Source organism: Stegodyphus dumicola, chromosome 12 (assembly GCF_044657685.1).
Source record: "Stegodyphus dumicola isolate Sdum_Otavi_A_Nest chromosome 12, ASM4465768v1".
NCBI classification, from domain to species: Eukaryota; Metazoa; Arthropoda; class Arachnida; order Araneae; family Eresidae; genus Stegodyphus; species Stegodyphus dumicola.
Genome location: NC_140779.1, coordinates 12,365,218 through 12,389,739, shown reverse-complemented (window position 1 = coordinate 12,389,739; position 24,522 = coordinate 12,365,218). Strand labels below are relative to the sequence as shown.

The following is a 24,522-nucleotide window of genomic DNA, read 5'->3' as shown; positions in this document are numbered from 1 at the left end:
GCACAATTAAAACTAATTTTTTACCTTTATACACTTTTTTGAATGGATTATCATCTTTTTCTGAATCTTCTGGGTGAGATTTCCGTTCTAAAAGAGATATTTTGTAAATATCAGATATACAGTAATGACTTGTAAGAGGAGAAAAATGTAAGATACGTGCAGATGAACCTGAATTATACAACACTAATGTATATAATTTAGTTTTGATAACAATTTTGCTTTTTAAATCTTTAATTTCCAGTAATAATAAAATGTATCCAATACCTTAAGCCATGGCAAAAATATAGAGTCTCCCACGAACAAACATACCTTTTCCAAAATAGCTACGGCCAATTAAAATTAATCAACAAAAATCAGAGATTACCATCAAAGGGTCACAACATTTTTTTTTATTTTTTTCACGGAGAAAAGCGCAACATTCCTTGCTAGAGATTTAAAAATTGCCTCCCTTTTGACACTAAGGATACAGCCCAAAACATTTCCCTTAATACACACAATAATTGTGTGATTGAGTCCACTACTTTTTGTAGCATAAAACTAATAATTGAAATCCTACTTTGTTTTAAAATGAAATACATTGCCCACTTTGATTCAATTCAAAATCATCTATAGGCATAGTAATATTTTCCAAAGCCTAAAAACATAGGCAAAAAATATTATGCATATTAAGAATAAAATCACATCTCACATTAAAAGTATTGTGAGGATTAAAATGGGAAAAAAATTAATCATTCACTCTTCACTGAACATGTATGTAACCCATCCTTACCTCTGTTCGATCTTCTACTAGGAAGCTCAAACTCTTCTTCAAAAGATTCTTCATATTTTCTCTTTGTGCCTTTAATAGATAAGAGAGATATAACTCTTGCTTAATAGTGCTAAATATTCACATTAAAAATTTAAAATATAAAATATGTAATACTCACCCTTTTTGCCAATTTTAGTTTTTAATGATTGGCCTTTCTTTGTTTCAGCAGTAAGTGTTGATGACCTAGTTCCATATGATCCAGTTGAAGCTAAAAATATTAATAATACATTACAGATTCATAAAAAAAATATGTATGAACATTTTATTCAAGCTTCATTTAAAGAATAAAATCTACAAAATAAAGAAGAAGTTTATTAACTTAAGAACAGTAAACACATAACACTTAACTTTTTTGATACCTGTTCTCTCATTTACCACTTATTTTCTACAAATGTGAATTCACACACAGAAAAAAAAAATACACATAACACTTATATAAATACATTAAATATGATTATATTTCATGAAATTTAAACACTACAAACATAGCAACATGACTGCAGAATTTAAGTCAGCCACAATTTTTTATAAACAAAAATGCACATTTTTTCAGAATATGGTTTGCAGAGAAGAGTTTTGTATTATGTATTTAAAGTGTAATAATTTGGTTCAACCAGGAAAAAGCACATGCATGTAGTCCCTCCCTGAAACAGTTAAAACTGCAGAATCACTAAAGTATTGGAATATATTTGGCTCACCATTCTTGTGTTTAATACTGTACAAGAGAGTTATACCCCTAGATTTCTAACTTCTATTTTGAAAAAAAAAAAAAAAAAAAAAAAATGTTTTGTATTTGATGAAATGCAGCTATTATAACAATATGGTATCAGTTAATTTATTAGGAGTAACCCATCAATATGAAGAACTTTAATGTCATATCACATTACTGAACACAGTGGAATACAACTTGTACACATTAGTATAATGGAACATACATTTAAAACATAACTGCCAAAATTTTGGGTGCGATGCACTGTAACAAGTCAAGTATGCACCAATGCAGAACCTCTATAAAGAGTCCACTAATTTGGCTGGCTGTTGGTAAGCAGTTGCAATAGCACCTAGAACATCTTGTCTGGAGAGAGAAACGATGCCTTTCGTATGCACATCAGGAAGTACTGTGATTGCATAATGGATACGTCCTGTATCATACACTGTCATACAGTGTTCATGGCCACATTTTAGTTAAAAAAAAAGCACCTATAAGCACTTTTCAAGCACATTTTAAGAAAAAAAATAAGCACCTGTCAAATTACATTATACACAACTGCATAACCTTAAAAATTAGACTCGTAATTTAAAATATAAGAAATGCAGCATTTATTAAGAGAGAATAAGCATTACCTCAGCCATGAAAACAATTAACTTTTTTTTTTTTTAAATTTTAAATGATAGTTCAATTTACAGAATTAGTTTACAATGAGAGGGAGGGAAAAACTATGCAGAACTAAACTATATTACAAGATTTAATGATGAAATTTCAGTTCAAAATAAAGAAAATAAATAATAATAAGCCACATTAATTGTATTCGTTTGGCTCCTAATAATAAATACATTTTCCCACTCATATGAATATTTAAATAATTTAACTTAAATCAAAATCCTGAACATTTTCTAAATTTTCATTGCATATCAATTTTCCCTTAACATATATACCAAGCAAAGTAATTTAAGTAAAAAAGAGGAACATTTCTGAAATCAGGAGACAGGAAATTGCTTCATGTAGTCATCCTTTAACAGTAAAAGCTTAACTAACCCGAATACTCGGAAATTGCCGAATATTCCGTATAGTCGAGCGTAACTGGAAAAAGAGAAGGGGAGGGGGGAGATCCTAGCCATTCTTTAGATTTCTCGGCTAAATAAATGATTTTGACATTTCGATATGTGCATCATATAAAAATAGACCAACGGAACTGAGAAATATTCTGCTTAGAATGAACAGTAAAACTCTTTTAAGTGTTCATAAATAAATCTCAGACTCAACATCAAAATTAATTATCTCTGCAAAATATCGCAAACGTTATTGCGCAATATGTGCGGCGTAATTCTTCCATACGTGATATTACGCAATCGGAATTAACAGCTGCCGGTATTCGGAGAATAAAGAACTAAATAAAGGAAAAGAAAGAAACTTACTAATCTGGGGTGTTTTTGATTCTAATTTTGAACAGACCGTTAAATTTCCGAAATAGAATCATTCTTCGCTTAAGTTGGGTAGACCGCAAAAACTTTTAGTCCTATTCAATCCAGATTGGACAGTGACAAACAAACAAACAAACAAACAAACAACAAAAAAAAAAAAAAAAAAAAAAACACCTCCGTACTGCATAATGTATTGGCAAAAAAGAAAAGAAGTTATTCTGACTATTTGATTACTTTCCTTTTATTCAAGCCATTCCGAATATTATTCCTTAGAAAGCTAATCTGTGTAAAAATAAACCCCTTTTTGGGAAGTTTATCTACACTTCAGCAGCTACTGCAACTATATTATTATAAATATTCATACATATGCCCATAATCTAAGCATAACGATCATAATAAACACGAATATGAACTGACCACGCGGAACGAGAATGTAAATTATTAAAAATCTTGTTAGAAATTCAAATGTGTGTAGTATTTGGATGGGAGGAAAAAAAATACCGAATGCACCAGAATTTTCTACGGTTTTCGCATTTCGACCAATAGAACGACGTGCACCTGTCTGTACACTTGCGCGCACCATAGGTTACGTTAATGCAGAGAAAGGGGGAAAAGCTATTTCCCGGAGTATGATTCACCATCTGACGTTCCATATAAGGAAGAAAAGTTGTTTATTTAGTTTCGGCTTTGGTACGGGGGGAAATATGCGCATTCATTGAAAAAAGCACTAAAAGCAAAAAATAAGCACTAAAAACAAAAAAATACGGGCTTTAAAGAAAAAGCAAGCACCTATAAGGGCCTTTATACTTTATTTTCAAATATAAGGACTTATAAGCACTTGTAAGGACCGCTACGAACCCTGGTCATAGCTTTCATTTGTAACTAATACACATTGCTGGCATTTTTAATAGCCATCATCATTACATCTAATATGTTAGGGTTAACCACTATTCCTTCTTTTCCACAAAAATAATGCATCATCAGTTAGCAACAAATTTAACTTCTGTCATGATCTTTTGAAGAAAGAATTTCAGAACTTTCTTGATCTGTCATTAGCAGAAAATGATACAACTCAAAGAGACTGAAACATTTAGCAGCTATCTTAATAAACTTAAACTGAATATAGCTTGAAATATATGACTGGATGGTAAACCCTTTTGCTTTGAATTTCCCTCAGGTAGATCAAACACGCCCAAAGCTTGTAATTAGCGCATAGCAGAGCTATATAGGAAGAGGTTTTTCATAGAGGACTTTCTAATGGAAACTGGCCCACAACCTTGTTATGCTTTGCCAAAATTAAAAATATGTTCATTAAAAAACATTGTATTCAAGAAGATACAAATTCATTAAGCTTAATTACGTACCTCATCTTCAAAATAATTTTGAATTGATACTAAACTGAGTTATTGCAGTTTTACTGGCTAGTAAAGAAATTTCACCAATAATGCTAAAATGGATGGTAGGTGTTAAAATGATAAATCTTGTTCTAATACAAAGATCTTCAAAATGCACACAAATCATATCTTCCTCTAATGTCCAAGAGGGCTCACAATAATATGCCTTGTATTATTTATAAATACTTTTCCCATATTGCACTATTATGCATTACTAAGTATTGTGCTATTTTGTTTATTTCTTTGCACTGCAATGTAATCCACTAATATAATATAAAGGAAAAATTACTCAAGAGGTTTTATGATTTTCAGTAACAAAATCACTACCAGAGTTTAAGAACCCTTCTTCTAATGCACACATAATCAAAAACTATTAAACTTTCACATGCAAAAGTATCAGACAAAATTTTTAACTAGCAATAATGTGCATGCTAGCTCAATATTTAGTTCATTTTGCAGTTTCTACCTTTTAGCAGAAATATGGCTGCATATTTATTAGCCTAGCTTTTTTACCTACTGAGCTAAAGTAAATATGAGTGACAACTACTGTGTTGGAGATTTATTAGAAAAATTAAATCTAAATATAATACTTGTAACTTATTTCTTTAAATCCATAATGCAATAAATATAATATCCAATATTATGTGCATTGTTGATTGATTAATTTTTTCTTTAATCCTCCTATATATATATATAGCACACAATTCTTGGTATTCATAACTGACAATTTGGGGGGGGGGAAGGTTTGCAATAGGCAAGGTGGTGTGTTTGGTGTATTTAATTATGGCAAAGCACACTAGGGCTATCTGCCTAAGAGGAGGGATGCCTTCGTGGAGGACTTTCTAAGGGAAACTAGCTCGTATACACGTTACACATGGGGAAAACCACGAAAACGCCCATGCAGCCAGCCCGCTCGCGGGATTCGAACCTCAGACCGAACTACCAGTGTTCAGCGACTTTACCGCTCGGCCGCTGGTGGGCCATTTGCAATAGGCAAGTAAACACAGTATTTTTAAGTGCAACTTGCAGGAAACAGCATAATTAGCTCACTGCATGTAAAATAGTTATTAAAAATCAAAATTACTTACGATGTTTTTGAGCCTTTTTAATAGCCTCTTCCTTTTTACTACATTTAGGGCATAACCATTCACCTCGGGGAATTCTTTTTAGATTTACACATTCCTGGTGATACATCAGAGGACATTTATCACAACAAAGCAGAGTGCCCACATCTCCACAAGCTTCACAGGATTCCTGAACAAATGTAGTTTCGGATATATTCTTATCATCACCAGACTCATCTTCTTCCTCATCCTCCTCCTCCTCCTCTTCTTCTTCAGCGCTGATATGAATGTCAGTTATTAATGACTCAGTAAAAGAATACTATAGACACTGAAGCACGCAGCAAAACTTTTCCAAAATATATTTAATTAAAAGTTATTAATATGCAAGACTGCTAATTGAAAGGATCACAACAAAACAGTTAAAAAAATACAAAATTTTATACATCAGATATTTCAAAATCAAAAATATATACAGTGCCAGGGAAAGAACTGATGAAAAAAATACTGCATATACTCAAAATTAATAGGTTTATCATAGTGTGGTTCACATAGCTGGAAAGAAGAATTCAAAAGTTTCAGTACTCTTCTCTGTACGTAGTATTTGAAGTCTGCCTACGCTCTCATTCTACATGTTCGAAAGCAACAGTGGTATGACTTAGTCCAATCGTTTTCATAATTGAGGTACATAAATATTAAGATCTGTTTCATAGCAGCTACCTTTTTGACAGGATTGAGGGGAAAAAAAGGGGGATATTCTGTCTAACTCACAATGCGATCAACAAACTGATTTTAAACATGTATGCAATTCTTTGTATTTTCTTTCCCAGACACCCTGTGTTTCAAGCCTTTAAGAGTATGGCAAATTATTTTTTATAATTATTAAAAGCAGAAATAAACTTTTAGTAAATGATACAAATATTATATATTTACAAATAAAATACATTCTTTCCTTTACTAACTTCTGGAATAATTTCACGAAAATTTGTTTAAGATAAAATTTGTACAATAGGTGAAAGCTTTATGATAAATTCAGTCAAATTTATTCAAATACGAAACATATAGATATGCATATTTAACTTAAAACACATGCAGGATCTAGAACATGTAACTGCCTTGTGATTCTCACTGCATCAAAACTAAGAGCAAAATTGATTTGCTTTTAGCTAACTATCCTATTTATCAGAACATATCATGCAGAAAACTTGTTTTCTACTTAGTATCATAACAGAAAACTTAATAGCTGAAATCCATTCACATTTTATTATCCACATTATAAAAGAAATAATTACCAGACTTTACATTTACAAAGGTCTAAAGCCAGAAGACAACATATAATTAACTATTTATCCATTTCAACAATATGTACACATTTTTCTTTGTATGTTTATATCAGCTACTGTTCCTCCCCCTCCAAAAAAAAACACTTTTACTGTTGCCATTTACCATTTTCTGATTTCTGTGTTGCAATGGCTACTTTTAACTGTCTGCCTATTAATTACAGAACTTTATTACCTCCACTACCACTTTCACAATATATTAAATTCTCTCTAGGAAAACTAACTATTTACAGTTCCTGAAGACTTTTGTGGAAAGAAACTTCTTAAAATATTGCCACTTTGCAAAGAGTTATATTCAGGGCTGTGGAGCCGGACAGATTTTGGTTATTTAAAGGTTAGAAGGAGTCGGAGCTGGAGTCGCTAAAACAGGTCGATTCAGACTCCAATTTTTGTTGGACAGTTTGGATTTAAAATGACATTAAAATGAATTGGGAAGAAATTAATGATAAGCTGAGTTATTTTTATTTATGGAATATATACATTAATAATAATTACTTTCTACTTTATTGACATATTAATAAATAAATATAAGGGGAGAGGGTGGATGTGATATTTGCCATTAGTGATTAAATTGAGTCATTTAGTTACAAATCTCGCTGGTAAATTTAGGTAAGCTGCAATAACTCTCAAAATTGATGGCATTCTTAGGAAGAGAGCAGGAAAAGAAGCAATTATTGATCAAGCAATGTGAAAAAGAATTACATATTTGATGATAAAGAGGTTGTTAGAATTAAGAATTTTTTTAGAAGATGTAGATAACCCTAATGTTTCACTAACAGAAAGACTGTGGAATGATATTGCAGAATTAGAGACTTCTTTCTACACCGTATATAACCACACCAAAGCTGCAAACTGAAGAATCGACAGGAGGCTAGAATGGAAGAATGTGATGTTAGTTATTTCTGAAATGGAAGGTTTATTGCCAAAGGAAAATTCTTCAATGAACAAAAGAGAAACTAGTTTGCTAGACAATGAGATCTTGCTTGGTTCAATATATGTAGATCCGAAACAAACACCAAATTTTCTTGGATAAGGAACAAATTAAAAAGGCAAAGAAAGTCATCTATGAACTTTCATTAAGAATGAGATTATTCTCAGAACAATTGGAGAATTTGAATCAGGACAGTCAAACTGCAGACATTGCAACTGAGTCTCTATCATCCTCGCCCAAAGATGAATTAGATTTTGAGAAATATTTTTGGATAATATTCAAAAGGCTATCGCAAAGCAAATGAAAATAAAGAACCAGGAGTTTTTAGATATAAAAATGAAAAAATACAAACAAGATTTCTACACAGCATTTGAAGAAACAGAGAAAAATGGTTGTGCAAGACACCTACCTCTTTTAGAACTTATAAAAAATCTATCCTGAAAAGTAAAAAGAAATAAGTAGACCTAACAAGTAATAGCTCTTCCTCCTACTCAAGTTAATGTGAAAAGACTCTTCTCAGCCCTGGAGTTTATCAAATCGGATCTATGGTCTCCAACAAAGAAGTCTTGCCGAAGCTATACTGTTTCTTAGAAATAACTAATGCCAGTTTTTCCATTTCATAATAAATGCTAATTAATATAAATAATTTGCTATTGCATCATTTTTTTCTGTAACATCTATTACTTCTTTTATATTAAAAAATTAAGCTGTAACCCATGTGTATATGTTTACACACAATATGAGGGAGTCGGAGTCAAATCTTTAAAATTCCAAGAGTCGGAATCAGTCATTTTCCCTACCTGCCCTGGTTATATTTTAAATTTAGCAGAAAATTCCATGATTTAAAAGAAATGTGCTGCTACTCAGCAAAGTTCAGATACTTTTCTTTCAAATTTAACCAATAAACTCAGTGATTTAAAAGAAACTGTTGCCACTGCCCTCAACAAAATATAGTTATCTCCCATGAAGTGTGCTGTCATTCAACAAAGCATAAGATATTTAATTTTTCTTCCAAATTTAATCTGTTTGCTATTGATTAGTTAACCTAAGTTATTTAAATGCAATAACATAGTTCATCTCTATTATTTTTAGTTAGTACTGTAAAATTGCACTAGCTACTCATTAAAATCATAATATATTTTTTTTCACTTTAGTAACTATTTTAGATGGCTGGCAGTGCAAGCAGCTTATCTTAGATGAGTGGTCTGAACTAAAGTTCATTTAATAAACACATGTATTAAGTAGATATACCTTCAAACACTTTCTACACAAAAATTATGCCAGCCCAATGTCGCTTTCAGTAAAGAAAGAATCTTAGGGAGTAACAGCCCTAACGGGCCAATGCCTGCAGTGCCCTGAAATCTGCTTTCTTGACCGTAGGCCCCAGGGTGCGTAAGCATATGCCCTGAACAAGTGGTCAGCTTGTCACAGGACCCCCAGTATTTAGTCCCCAAGTGAACTTGGTACTCATTTTATCAACCCAAAGGATAAAACGCTGAGTCGACCTTGCCCAGCTCGAGGATCGAACCTCGGACCTGCGGTGCTGTTGCGCGATGCGCTAGCCACAGCGCCATTGAGCCTCAAAACCTGGAATATAAAACACTGAAAAACTTTTTGCATACCTTTCTTCTTCAGATTCATTTTCAGAAGAATCAATATCGCTATCACTTTCAGCTCGTTTTGGTTTTTTCTGTGGACTTGCAGGTTTTTCGATAGGTCTACAGCTTAAACAAAACCAGTCACCTTCAGGAATGCACTGGATAAGGATAAAATTAAATTAACATTAAGAGAAGGTAAAAAGACATAACTTATACACTAAGAATTAAGTTTTTCAGAACTATAAAATTTTTATAAACCTTTAGAGGAGGTTTCAGGCAATATAAATGATGTCCTCGATTGCAACCATCACATAACAACATATTTTCTCCATCACCTCTTCGTCTACAAATTCGGCAGTGAGCTTTTAAACCTGAACGTGACCATGCTACACTTCGCTCCAGAGTTCCAAGATGCACGAATAACTGAGACGTACTGGTACATTGAAGCAATGATTCTTGCCATTTCTCCAAAGCAGAAACTAGAAATAATTTTTCATTAAAAAAAAATCTAAATGAAACATTTCCAAGAATGCATCATATTACAATTGAAAAAATATAAACAATATATGGTATAAAAGTTTTAAGTATTAAATACAATAAAAATTAGATAGAGATAAGCACTTATTTTAAATATTAGTTAATTTGATTTTAAAAAAGTTAGCAGTTTCTTTACAAAAATATGCAATCTTTTGTTTATTACTTGATCATTAAATTTAAATTATTAGTTGGGCCACATATACAATTTTTAATATGAGGAATGCATACCTTTTTTCTTCTGTGAATCAACTTCTTCGGGATTCTTCAGTTTTGCTTTTTTATATTCATCACTTTCACCTATACAATAGCAATGAAATTAAGATTTATCATAAAAATTTTCTCATAACTTTATTCAGAAAAATGTTAAAAAAATCTTATGTTAGATTAAATATATGCAAAAAAGATATTCATAATTATCTAATGAACAGTGATTAACAGTTAAAAAAATAAGATGAAGTAATAACTTTATATATAAGGAAACTTAAATATACCAGATAAGTTCTTGAAAGAGAATTTTATTAGACAATGTAATAAATAAATAAAAATAACAAAATCAGTGATATTTAAAAGAAATATATCAAACAATCTACAAAAAGATCTTTTAGCTCAATTCAAGAAGATACAAAGTTAAAAAGCTTGCAGCACATTAGTAAAATTCATTCACATTTATCATTTTTGAATTTAAACACTCAAATCAGTTTTACATGATATTAAAAAATGAAAAATCACAAAGAATGTAAAATAATTATTTTACTTCCTAAGCACATAATACAGGCTCTTTCAGCCCGAAGGAGGAGTAACATTGCTGTGCCTCGGCTCATGGCAGATCGTTTAGTAGTAACAGGAACAAGAATTTCAGTTACTACAGTGTGCAGACACCTGTACCATACAGGCCTGTATGCAAGACGACCAGTTGTTTGTGTTCTCTTGACCCGAGAACACAGAGGTGCCCGTTTATGCTAGGCAAGAGAACACGTCTTCTGGATCAGTCAACAATGGACATCTCTAATCTTCAAAGATGAGTCCATGTTCACATTGGAGAGTGATTCAGGTCGTCAACTGATCTGGAGGGAAAAATCGCAACAGATACAACATATCCCATATTGTGGAAAGACATAAGTTCTAATAATGGTTTGGGCTGGGATCTCTCTCAATGGTCTCAATGACCTACATGTGTTCCCTGGAGTAACTTTGACTGGTGTGGGATAGTTACAGAAGTACGAGATCTTTGATCAATATATCCACACATATGCCACTGGTATTGGTCCTAGATTTCTTCTGATGGAGGACAATGCACAACCACACCGAGCTCAGGTCGCTGAAGAACATCTTAAGGGTCACGGTATGCACCGGATGAAATGGCCAGCTCAATCCTCAGACCTGAATCCAATACAGCAGCTTTGGAACTACCTTGGGAGACAGGCTGCTGCTTAGTCGTTAGAACTTGAACAAGGATTACTTCGTGTCTGGTCGTTATTTCCCATTCCACTGACCGACAACTTAATTGACAGCACAGAATGCCGTTGCCGCCAATGTATTGCAGCTAGAATTGGACACATTCCTTATTAGAACCCAGAACAATTTTTGTAACGCTACCACCCCATTATTTGTCAAAACACTGTGATATACTGTTTCTCCAAGACTGAATTTAATTCATGTTTGTGTTGAACTTTAGAAACATTCTATGTCACATTCATTAAAGAACTGTTTAGTGAACATGTTCTATAAATTTCATGTTTCTATGCTGCTCCATTCTCAAATTAGACACAAAAAACAAGCTGTTTCTTAACTTTTGGAAGGCAGCGTATACATGAACACATAAATCCATTTCTGAGTATGGTCCTGACAACAGAACAGTACCAAAAATTCACTGAAGACATAAGCACAGTCACTAATAAAAGTGCACTTTGAGGCAAAGTCACTTGGTAACTAATTTTCTTTTCCAGAATATCCTCGCTAGCATACCTCTGCAATTGGGCAGCTTGATACTTGAACAGGCGACTATTCTCTTCGAAAATAGTTCACTTAATATTTTTTAAAGAGTACTTAAAGCATGCATACTTTTCGAATATGAAAAATTATTTATTTTGAACTTAATTCTGATAAATACCTGATTCATTAGTTTAAAAGTTCATAATGTGACAATCTCATTTCAGACAGACTTAAAAGGAAATTATAGGCATTTGAAGCACAATGAACTGCAGATTAACCAGTTTGTTTTTAAAAAGTAATGTTTGTTTATTGCAGTGATGGGAAAATTACTATTACAAACTTTGAGAATAAAACAAAATTTCCACAAGAACACAAAAAGGAAAAAAGTGTGGAATAACAGCAATGAAAGCAAATTATGTCAGTATTTAGGAATTGTTTTTATACACAATAAAGCAATTCTAGTTAAGCTGTACATTATTTGGAATATATAAACAGTGTTGAATTGCTAAATCCTAAAATTTCTGTTTCATACAAATTGAAACAGCAGCAAAGTTCGCTTTTATGAAAACCTTGTGCAGTCCATAAAACTGAGCTTGAAGGAAATTCTGATGAAAGTTCTATCCAACTATGATGAACTAGAAACTACCATTATTGAGATCGAAGCAATCTGTAACTTGCATATGTGTATACTGAGATTGAAGACACAAATCCACAGATTTCAGCACATTTCCTCATATGACAAAGATTAATAATAAATCTGGTCTTCACATAACGGGAATTCATTAAGAGATACAAATGTCATATCAATCTGATACAGAATTTTAATAAGAGTAATTGCTTGATGTAGGAACCACTTATCAAATACTTCATCGCATCTCCTGAAAAATTCAGTTATCATGCACAAGAACAAACTTCCAAGATATGAAAATAGGGTTGTAAGTGAATATCATCCTGATTAAGATGGAAAAATATGTGCGTTCACCTTTCATTTGGTTAATGAAAACAAAATATAGCACCCGGTATAGTGAACGGCAACAACACTGACAACTCCAATACTTGATAAACGATTAACAGTTCATCACAGAGGGGTTTGCGAACCAAAACAATAGGGCTTAGCGGTGCTATAAATATGAAATGCCTGGATTGTTTTGCTTTGATTTAGAAAATAATATAGTTTAGATAAAGATGGTAGTGCTTTAAGCTGCTTAATTGATTGATATTTATATTTCTGTAAGCATATTGTGTTAAATAATACTATGAAGTTAAATGACTTCTAGAAATAATTAAGTGATGTCAAAGTATTCAGGAACTGTTTTTATCCACAACAGAATTTATCTGTACACATATATGTTGTTCAATGATTCATTAAAAACTAATGGCAAAATCATATAATAAATTTAGTGTACAACCCAAATTCTGTTTTGCATTCACTTCTATCTCAATACATAACAAATATCAATCCGAAACATTATTTTTTATGTTTTGAAGCACACTGTTCTTATTTAGAACATTTATATAATCAAATGAAATCATCCTCCAACTGAAACTTCTTGAAAATACAAGGCAAAATGTTAAACTCATCTTCTGTTATTTATAAACAATTTCTGCCCCCCCCCCACCTTATTAAAGTTCTTTACTAAGAAATTTTTTTTAATCAATGAGAATAGAACAAAACATTTTTTAATCTGTTCACTGTAACCTAACCCCTTTCTTTAATTTTTGATCTGAGCAAAATATTTTCAATTCAAGCAAACAAGAAAGGATGAATAGCTTTTTACGAGCTTGAGGTCACACCGGTAATTTGTTGTTTAGGAAATTAAAGCTTTTTCATTTATCAGTTTGTTTTGTTCTAGAATCTAAAAAACACTCCAAGTTCTATCTTCTGAAAGGAGGGTTTTTTGCATTTTTAAGATCTACAAGATTTAGAATATTCTTAATAAGGGCTTGTATAGCTTTGTTTAGACATACATTAATCTGCAAATGCATTCTCAAAGGATACTAAACATGGATCAGTGATAAAATTATCTTTCCCCCCCATAGATAAAATTTTACATATTTTTATCTGTCTTAACTACATTGGCAAAATTTTTATGCCAAAAATTTACATATTATGGCGAGCTATAAACAAAAGCATTTTATGCTGAAGATTAGTGAGCATTATTTGCAAAATACATAGTGGACATAGCTAAATCGCAAGTTTATTGAAATTTAAAATTGTCTTGTAAATCTGCATCTTCATTTGAGAGTTGCTAATTCTTACCACATAAAGTTGAAGTGCAATATTAATACTGTAGATGAATATTGGTTATAAATTTGAACAAAGCCATATTACATATATAAAAAGTCACACACACAGCCCATGTTCCACTGGCCTAAGGAGTTAAATTCTGTAAAAAACTAGAGGTTGTACATAAAATTAAAAAAAAAAAATTAAATAATTATTTAAAATAAATATGCATACTTGAGATAAATGCATATGAAAAACTTTGTGATGCAGCAGTTACTGTAAAGACAGCCAGTTCCTCCCCACCCCCAAAAAACTTTTATCCAAGAACTCAAAACTGCTTCACATACCAAAAGAAACCAAAGAGATGTTTAAATAACCTTTACCCTTGCATAATATACAATGTATATAAATCTCTTAACCTGGTGCTATTTTAGAATACTAGCTTATGACAAATCTATGCAAACTCAGCATTTTGCAACACTTTAACACCTATTTCAGTTCAGTGTTTAACTTAAAATTGACACAGTTTTGGACTTTCCATACCGCATTACAGAAAAACATTCTTTTGCTCAAAAAGGTGAAATAATTAAAATGCTGTAGATTATTTGAAATAAAGACTAAAAAAAGCAATAGATTTCGAAACAATTCCACATAACTTTTTATACAGCCAAGGCTGAAAAACTATACTTTGGCTTATTAACAACTTGCAAATAATAGAAGGAATTAAATATTATATCAACTGCTACGACTTTGAAAATCTCTACATATCTCTTCTGCTAAAAGAAATCTATAAAAATATAGAACTTCCAATTCCCTCCCCCCTGAAATGCTTACTATACTGCTTTTACAAAAATGGAAATAATATGTCTATTTCTCACATTTAATAACTTTCTCGAGTATGCAAATACATTTTACTTGCAAACAAATGGTATTCCAAAGTTAATAAAGGTTACTTGACACACTCATGTAACCTTTATTAACTTTCTAAAAACAATCTTACTGAAATACACAACATCTACCTCAACTGTTTAAAACTACACAAGACCAGTTTTGCAAATACAATTATTAGCCAAACTGCTAGAATTAAAAAGTATGCACCGAAATTGAACAGCAACAGCAAGAGATTCTTCGTCAAAAATAAAATTCGAATTAAGTTCATTAACAGTCAACTTGAAAAAGTTGGACTGGTAATGAATTTTTTATCAGAAAGCTCAAATAAGAGAAGGATAAAGAAAGAAGAATTAAAAGGGTTTACAGCATAATTATGTTCAATTTTTTCTCGATTTATTTTTATTAATTGAGAACCTACTACAATCTAAGTCGTCATGAAGACTATGGCACAAAAATTTTATTCTTTTCTAATATTTGCTCTTTATTTCCTTTTCTTACTTTCATTACTTTAATGCTTTCCAATTTTCATTACATTTAAAAAAAAAAAAAAAAAAAAAAAAAAAATTGTGAATTCACCTTTTGGGAGATATCAAACATTATCCCCAATAGCACAAAACAGGCAACACCAAGCGTCTCTTTTCACCCATTTTGAATTTCATTCTTTCTTTTTCCAGCAATGATAAGTTACCACCTTTCCTTACTTCGATTTTTATTCTTTTGTTATTATTTCATATGAAAGGAAGTCAACTGTGTAGAGGAGACATTCGGAATTTTGAAATGGTCCAATAACTACTTCTGAATGAATAGAAAAGTGGTTTTCTTAAGAAGTGGAACTTGATTCAGATCTGAACTACCTCCTCTTGATAACGTTGAATCATATTTTGACTGTACCCCTTTCTTTATGTATTTCTATTATGTTCAGGATTTTGTCTGCTTAAAAAAAAAAAACAGAGCTAAAAGGGTTTTTTTACATTTTTTATTGGTGGATTTTGGGATAACACAGATTTTAAATTCATTTCTTTCATGTCTCTGTGAAATTGTTTTGAAATCTAGACTAAAAAGTCTATAATTAATTTTTCAGCAGCATTTTGCATGAAAATGATTTTGGATATTTTTGTCATAAACAAATTTCTATATTTAACATCGCCATTTTTACTTAAAGCAAAAAATTAATAAAAAAATAAAGAGCACCTGCATATATAGTAAACTCATCTCTGATACAGCATGTTTTTAAATTTTATGGAATTGCTTGAAAATAGTTTATGGTTTCAATAGCTAACATTTCTCAGCAATAGAGAATGATACCAAATGGAATACTGATTAACGTAAGCAAAAATAAATAAATAAATAAATAAAACTGGTACATGTTTTACCTAAAGGTGGATGCAAATATTTTGGTTCAATGCCCTGTGATAATTGACGCATAGCTTTCGCGAGCATCTTTATTTCTTGTTCTTCAGACAACTGTGAACTTGATTTTGAAAAATTCATTTCAATTTCTTCTTTTATATGACTGAAATACAGGAAAACAAATTACAACAATCATATGCAACAGCTGCCATTTCAAACTACATACATACTTTTGCTTTTAAATTACAATAAAATTAAACTACATATCAAATGAATAACTGCAGAATTCACCATTTTAGAGACTGAAATAATTATATGTTTGTTGAAAAGGGAAATTAAATTACAAATAATGAAATTAAAATTAAATTAGAAAAATTTATATAATTTTAAATTCAGACTAAGTTTATACTATTACATTTAAAAAAAATTGTGGATCCTTTCATTCCCTGTGTACAAGATCTATGCATATTTAATTACAGTCAATTTTATCATGGTGCTTCTTCCACCCCCAAAAAAAGTGTATAATAGCTTGTAAAAGTACTGTACTGCATATTTGCAAAGCTGTGGTTTATTTTAATGAATAAATATATATTACACAAATTTTTGAATTTTTATTACATTTAATAAAAATAGGAAATATTTCTAATGATTCAGCCATACCTACACAATGAATAAACTTTTTTTGATTTTTTAGATGCTATCCATAATGTTATTATTTTAAATTCAAATTTAATGGTCATAAGCAAATTTTGTTTTTCATAATCAAACTTTCCAAAATTATTTTGCAAAAAACTTCAACAATTAAATTTTTTAATGCATCACTAGATATAGAAGCAGAATTATATAAAACCTGATTATGACCCACTGGTTTAAAATCAAATATAATCTCACCGAACAATAATTAATAGATTACTCACATTTCTCCTCCAAGTTTGGTAGAATCTATATCTAAATCTTTGTCAAGTGCCGCTCTCCAGCTCTCCCGGTCAGGAACCTATAATGAGAAATTGACTTTAAATATGTGTTGCAAATCTACTTCCGATATAATTTCAGCACAATACCAAAAAACCTACACCTCCTACATCAAATCTCCTTAGAAATAAACAATGAAAATCCTACTTGAAAAATACACATCCACACAAAAAATATAAAGAGTGAAAATATTTTATCTCACCTGATGATTTTTAATTTTAAAAATGCCAAAACATGAATATTTGTGTAATTTAAAAGTGTTTTTGGTTATTGGAAGTATATGCATATCACCAACTATTGCAAAAATAAAGGGACCAAAATGTCTTTTATTAACATGGTGTATAAACATCATGTTTTGATAATTATCTTTCAGTTTTAAATCAAATGAATAAAAATTAATTTAAAGATAAAATGATGAACATCACCTAGCAAGGAATAACTAAGAAAGTAAATGTATTATAATTTTTTATGGGTTTAAAAAAAATCTTTATACATGATATACACAAAAGAGATATTTTTTTAATTTTTAGGATTTTTTCTAATGTAAAGAAAAATATTTCTGAAGGTTTTATTTTAGCAAGCAGAAACAAAACTGAATGTCACATTCTTAACTTTTCGAATTTACAGATAAGTAAACAAATCAAGAATTATACACTGAATCCATAATTTCACATTAAAGAATACTTCATATGCCAGAAAAAGGAAAATAAATTAATATTTACCACTAATAATTATTGTTCTTTTAAGCATGCATTCCATTCTCCTGTTAGCTGGAATTATCAAAACTGTTTGAATCATCTGCAGGAACCAGTTGGCTCCAATACAATTCACAGCGCAATATTTCAGTTTTTGATTACCAAAGGCTTATTTCAACAATACAAAATTTTCATGCAGCACGCAGACAGGAAAACTGCCATTCCAAAATAAAATTTGAAGTTTCAAAATATTAATGAGAAACTTAATAAAAAAGTTATTTAAATTTTGCCTTCTCAAAAAAGTTGTACAAATATTTTGTAAATAAAAAATTCAGTATAATGCTATTCATAATTTGATTCAGGGTATTGGGGAAGGGGGAAAAAAAAAAAAAAAAAAAAAGCTTGCATTATCATTTGCATGCCATACAGTTTACTGTTTTTAACCTCTTTGTGACAGCATGCTGCCATTTTGCTAGTCGAAGCTAAATCATACCACTAAAAGTTTCAACCAAGCTTAGGTCAAATTGTGTAATCTTCGGCTATGAATCCCTTTTAGATTTGGAAATTCAATTTTTTGTTTCAGAATTCTTTCTGGGAAAAAGCTTAAATGTTATCAAGGCCTGGCAATGCCTAGATGGATGCACAGCTAGGCTTCTTTCAATTTGTACCTGTTACTGCAAGCAGTATTTTTATTCTGTATGTGAAAGTTGTGCCTTCGCTAAGTTTTAATAAAAGGCCTATTTAAAACTTTTGACACAGTGATTATTACTCCTGCGTCAGTCTAAATAAGGTCTAGAGAACTTTTAACTTAGTACTACACAAATTAGGATATTATAACTTTTACACCGGGAAAAGCTTCCATTTTATTAAAGTACCTTTCAAGGAGCTTAATTGCTATCACAAGTCACCTTAGTAGAACTCATTAAATTTTCATAATGTGCCAAACTCTGGCAGTCAGTCACATAACAATTTGTTAAGCAACCATCCTCATTATAATCCTTCAGTCAAGCAACAGCCTATTTTTGCATGTGTTCTTTTTGTTGTTATCCATTAACTTTTATATGCAAAACTATCCCCATTTTTGCATGCATTCTTTATGTTGTATTCCATTGGCGTTTATAAACAAATCGAGACACTTTATGCCTTAAACTTTAATATATGTGCTTAATTTGCCAGCAATGGAAGAAACTAGTAAAATTTCTTCAGGAACACAGAATTTTGATGCAGAATCTCTAATGGGAACAATGCAAAGATGTGTTTAGTAAACAGCCGAAGTCACTAGAATTTGTATGAGGCTATCTATATCTTCGGAATTCTCCGACGATTTTTAAACCAATCACTTTGTACTTGGAAAGAAGAATAGCAGAAAAAAATTACGGAACAATATGGAGAAAATTTAAGTTTTAATAATACTTATTTAATAATAAAAATTTTTAATTTAAAATTACTAAAGTATGTTTCTTCCTTGCCAACCAACTTAAATAAATATTGATAGACTGGGAATCTTTTAAAAAAAAATAGCAATAATTACTGTTGCACTGGTAACTTTTACCTTAGCACCTGTTAAAAAAAATCATGAAATTTCACCAAGGCGGTTGAGCTAATATAGAAGTACCCCTTTTAAATGATGACAAAATAAATAATTAATGTACACATTGCTCTGTGGATAAATTTAGCAATGTACCACTTATTGATGTAAGGCAAAATAAAATACAAATGTTAATTAAACACTTGTTGATTCTTTATAAAAAAGTTCTACAAATGTCTACTGAAGATAATTCAGGTCAAATAAAATTTAATAAGAAAACTTATGCTGAAAATCACTAAGGGTGAGAGAATGGAATCTGCACAGTGTTTCATTCGTTGCTGGGAGACATATTCGTAAGCAGGTTTTCTTAATAAAAGCTAAAATTTAAAAATTGTGAGAGTAGGCAGCTATGCCAAAAAACTTCAATTTAACTAACTATACCTACTTATTACATAAAATTAAAATAAGGCTAAACCTTAAATAAAAATCAATATAAAAATATTCTTACAAAACAGAAAGAATAATAAATTAAGATTATGGCTGCTACGAGCCACACGCATTTATGAAATTACCAATACAGCAGCACTATTTTAAGAGTATTCACATTTCGCAGGCTCTACGCAAAAGAAAACAATTTATTGATCCATTGCTTTTACACACTTAAAATAATTCTGAAAAACTTATCTGCTATTATATTTCATTTTTCAAATATATATATAATATATTTATACAGTCAAAAGTCGTTAATTCGGACCTCAAAGCTAAAAACTTTCTGCGCATGTGCCGCATTGACACATGCGCATAGGCGTTTACGCGTGCGCGTGAGACCTTTACGACTGCGCATATGCGTGTGCGCAAGCGCAGAATACGTTTTCGCGTGCGTGTTTTATGTATAACAGACGGTATAAGCTAAAATTATCTAATTATCTATTTCAGTTAATGTTGCAGATTGTGTTGTTCCTTAATCTTCGAATTGGATCCGGCTTATTATTTTTTGCAGACTTAGAGCAATTTTATAAAAGTAAGCTTGAACTTTCCATTATGTCAAATAGAATTTCCGATGCTGGAGCTCCCAAAGGATCTACAAAATGAAAGTATGTTTTGATGTCCATCAAATAAAAAGTGGATAAAGACATGAAGAAGGTGACAGAGGTTAGTGAAAACAAAAAAATTTCGATCGGCAAGTTAGTCGGTATTCTCGGCACAGCAATTATGGGACTTGAACAGCGGAACTTTGTAACTGAACAAGAAATTATGTCTGTTTATAGAATTAAAGAGAAAGTAATATCACATAAAACAAACTTAAACAACTTACATTGAAAGAAATGTTTAATAAAGTAAACAAATAAATATTAAGCTTTTTTTTTTTTTTTTGTAAATTTTGATAACCTTTAGGTCATAATTGTTCTTTATTTCATAAATTACGGTTTCATATTTTTAATTTTTGAATTTGTGCATGCCATCTTACGAGATTTAAACTGATGATCTATAATCTGGAATCGCCGAAGTCCCGACGAGTCCGGATTAACAACATTTGACTGTAAATGGTAAAAAATATATTCATCTTACAACAGCTTTTAAAAAGAAAATGCACTATTAAAAGTTTTATATGCACAATTTCAATGCACAAGTATATTAACATTCTGTGCAAATAAATAAGAAATATAACGATAAACAGAGTATTAAACATATGATTTGTTCTTTTAAGAATCTTTCTCCAAGTGAAAGCACAAGCAAAAATTTACTATTACATTATTATTGCTATTTACTAAGAATAATGTGCATACAAATTGCATGCAAATTAATCGATTCATAGAAATAATTGTTTAAAAATTAAAAACAAAATGCTTATATTTATAAAAGTGAACTAAAATGTCAGAATAAATTTAATCATTAAAATTAGTTTTTTCCTATGCGTATGTCATGCATTTTGCTGGTTTTTTCCAACCAATTCCTAGTTATAAGAATAGTTTGCAGGTAGCAATTTATTACAAATAGCATTTATTATTACAACAAATTTTTACTAAAGCACATAAGCTGAAATGGAAAAGGAGGTCAAACAAGAGACACACATTTACAAATATCCATTAATGTAGCAGAAAACATTTCAGCTTTCAGATGTAGGCACCACCACATGAACTGTGCTCAGTAGGAGTCAAAATGTTGACACGCAGTGTCTGTTTGACATTTGTTCTGCCATCTAGCACTGCCCCAAAAGTGTTCGATAGATTGAGTATGACAACCCACGACTGAGTCAATAAAATTAAACAAATGATTCACTGAGAAGTGATCATGTCCTGCAACTTTCAATCCGCAATGTTTAATCTGCTACATTATTCTCTATCATGTTCATTAAAATTTTAACAGACAGATGGGGAACAGCTCCTGTTTTCCCGAGACAAACCTCCGAAAACCCACTGTGGAGGTAATACGTGACCTACATTATATTTCATCTCTGTGAATGAACTTTTATTGATTTCAATCAGTACCACTGACTCAGGGCTCAAAATTAGACTTGTAATTTAAAGTATGAGAAATTCAGTATTTATTAAGAGAGAATGAGCATTACTCAACCATGGAAAACAATTACATTCTTTTTTTTTTTTAAATTTTAAATAACAGTTCAATTTACAGAAATAATTTACAATGAGAGGGAAAAAAAAACTATGCAGAACTAAATTATATTACAAGATTTAATGATGAATTTTCAGTTAAAAATACAGAAAATAAATAATAATAATAAGCCAAACGCATAATATTGGCTTGGCACCTAAAAATAAATACAACTTATTTTTTGACTCATATTAATATTTAAATAATTTAACTTAAATCAAAATTCTGAACATTTTCTAAATTTTCATTTTATAACAGTCTCACCTTAACAGATATTGCAAGCAAAGTAATTTAAGTAAAAATAAGTAAAAAAAGAGAATTTTTCTGAAATCAGAAGATGGGAAATTGCTTCATGCAGTCATCCTTTAACAGTAAAGGCTTAACTAGCCGGCATACTCGGAAATTGCCAAATATCTGAAAATTCCGAATAGTTGAGCATAACTGGTAAAAGAGGAAGGGCGGTCAACCGTTCTTTAGATTTTTCAGCTAAATAATGCTTTTGACATTTCGATATCTGCATCATAAAAGATAGCCCAATGGAACTAAAAAATAATGTGCTTAGCAAGCACAGTAAAACTCTTTATCTCTGTGAAATATCACAAACGTTATTGCACAATATACACAATATGCCGCACGTGATATTACACAGTCGGAATAAACAGCTGCTGGTATTCGAAGAATAAATAACTAAATCAAAGAAAACATCCCTTTGCTTCGTTCGGTTTTTCACTGTCATGCGCCCACATGGCATATTTATCATTGAGCAGAACACATTACTCATATTGATTAATAGAGAGATTTACATATCTGGGGTGTTTTTTTTTTATTCTAATTTTGAGCAGACTGCGTTCCATTTCCGGAATAGAATCATTCTTTGCTTGGTTTGGTAGACCGCAGAACTTTTAGTCCTAGTCAATCCATGTTAAAAAGCAACCCCACCCCCAAAAAAGTTCATTGCTTGCTTTGCTACGAACTGCAATGGTTTCAATATTCGACATTTCGCGGAGAAAGGGGAGAACCTCCATCTTCCGTACTGAATAATGCATTAGCGGGGGGGGGGGGGGGGGGGGGGGAGACTATTTGATTACTTTTACTTTATTTCAAATAATACTACGTTCCGAATATTATTATTCCTTAGAAAAATAATCTGTTAAAACACACCCATTTTTTAAGTTTATCTATACTTCAGTTACTGCAAATATATTATAAATATTCATACATATGCTCATAATATAAGCATACCGATCATGATAAACGCGAATATGAACTGACCACGCCGAACGAGAATGTAAATTATTAAAATCTTGATAGAAATTCAAACACGTGTAGTATTATTATTGGGTGGGAGCAAAAGAAAAGGGAATGTAGCCCAATTTTCTACTGCTTTTGCAATTCTCTGACCAATAGAACAACATGCACCTGTCTTTACTTGCACACACCAAAAGTTATGTTAACTCTTTCGCATCGAGAGAGGGCAAAATCTCAATTCCTCAAACATCAAAAACGCCCATATCTAAGAATTTCTTCTGGAATGCTTTTCCTTCCCCCATGACAAGTTGAATACTACAGCGCTAACAATAGCCTTACTTAAGTAAAGCGAGAACTTCTTTCTTCGACGCTTTGACACTGTGTGAAGTTCCCCCTTGGGACGGGAGTGCAACTTCGGGCATCAAAAGCTAAACACTGACAGTAAACAAAGGAAAGGAAGGAACAAAGGAAACAAGGAAGCTACTTTTAGTAGCTTCAAAAGAATGATTGACATGTGATTTAACAACACCTGAAAGCAATGAGTAATGCAGTAACGTGATGGGGAAAAGCACTGGGTAGGAAATAATCAGGCGTTTTGGCCGTCCAGCCGGTGTCTGAATGTTTGGGCGATTGGGGCGGCTTCAATGCGAAAGAGTTAATGCAGAGAAAGGGGTGAAAAGCTATTTTTGGGAGTATGACTCACCATCTGGAGTTCTGTATAAGGAAGAAAAGTTGTTTATTTAGTTTCCGCTTTGGTACCAGGGAAAAAATAAAAAATATATGTATATAAAAAAACCGCACTAAAAGCAAAAAAATAAGTGCTTTAGAGAAAATGTATGCAGATATAAGCACTTTTATATTTTATTTTCAAATATAAGTACTTATAAGGACCGCTACGAACCCTGTGACTGACATCGGTATCACTTAGTTTTAGGATGAGACATCACAGAACTGTAACAAACCTCTTCGAGATAATTGTTCCAGTCCATTGCTATGTTTTGATTAATTGAAGCTGTTGTCCACAAAAATTAATTCAGATCTTTGCACCAAATTAATGAATAGTACACTGGTGAGAAATGGAATGCACAAGTTCTCAAAATACATAGTTTTGGATGCCTTTCTCTTCTCTGCATGACTGAAAATATCAAAATCATTTAGCCTTCAGGGAATATCCGACTTTTATCAAATGCTTATTTGAACAGTCCTTTATGGACAAGACACTGATCTCGAAAGATTATAATTGCCACTTTTTCGT

General features: G+C 31.4%; 1 protein-coding gene across 3 annotated transcripts in view; it reads right to left on the bottom strand.

Annotated features, from left to right (window-relative positions):
• Acf (ATP-dependent chromatin assembly factor large subunit) overlaps nucleotides 1-24,522 on the bottom strand; it is a 102,953-nt gene that overhangs the window by 15,659 nt on the left and 62,772 nt on the right. For all 3 annotated transcript variants that reach the window (XM_035350113.2, XM_035350111.2, XM_035350112.2), the window contains 9 exons: nucleotides 17,129-17,205; nucleotides 16,235-16,374; nucleotides 10,040-10,108; nucleotides 9,533-9,753; nucleotides 9,299-9,432; nucleotides 5,433-5,686; nucleotides 927-1,016; nucleotides 770-838; nucleotides 25-87 (listed from right to left, as the gene is read on the bottom strand). In XM_035350113.2, the coding sequence (XP_035206004.2) occupies nucleotides 25-87; nucleotides 770-838; nucleotides 927-1,016; nucleotides 5,433-5,686; nucleotides 9,299-9,432; nucleotides 9,533-9,753; nucleotides 10,040-10,108; nucleotides 16,235-16,374; nucleotides 17,129-17,205 (1,117 nt within the window). The remainder of the gene's footprint in view (nucleotides 1-24; nucleotides 88-769; nucleotides 839-926; nucleotides 1,017-5,432; nucleotides 5,687-9,298; nucleotides 9,433-9,532; nucleotides 9,754-10,039; nucleotides 10,109-16,234; nucleotides 16,375-17,128; nucleotides 17,206-24,522) is intronic.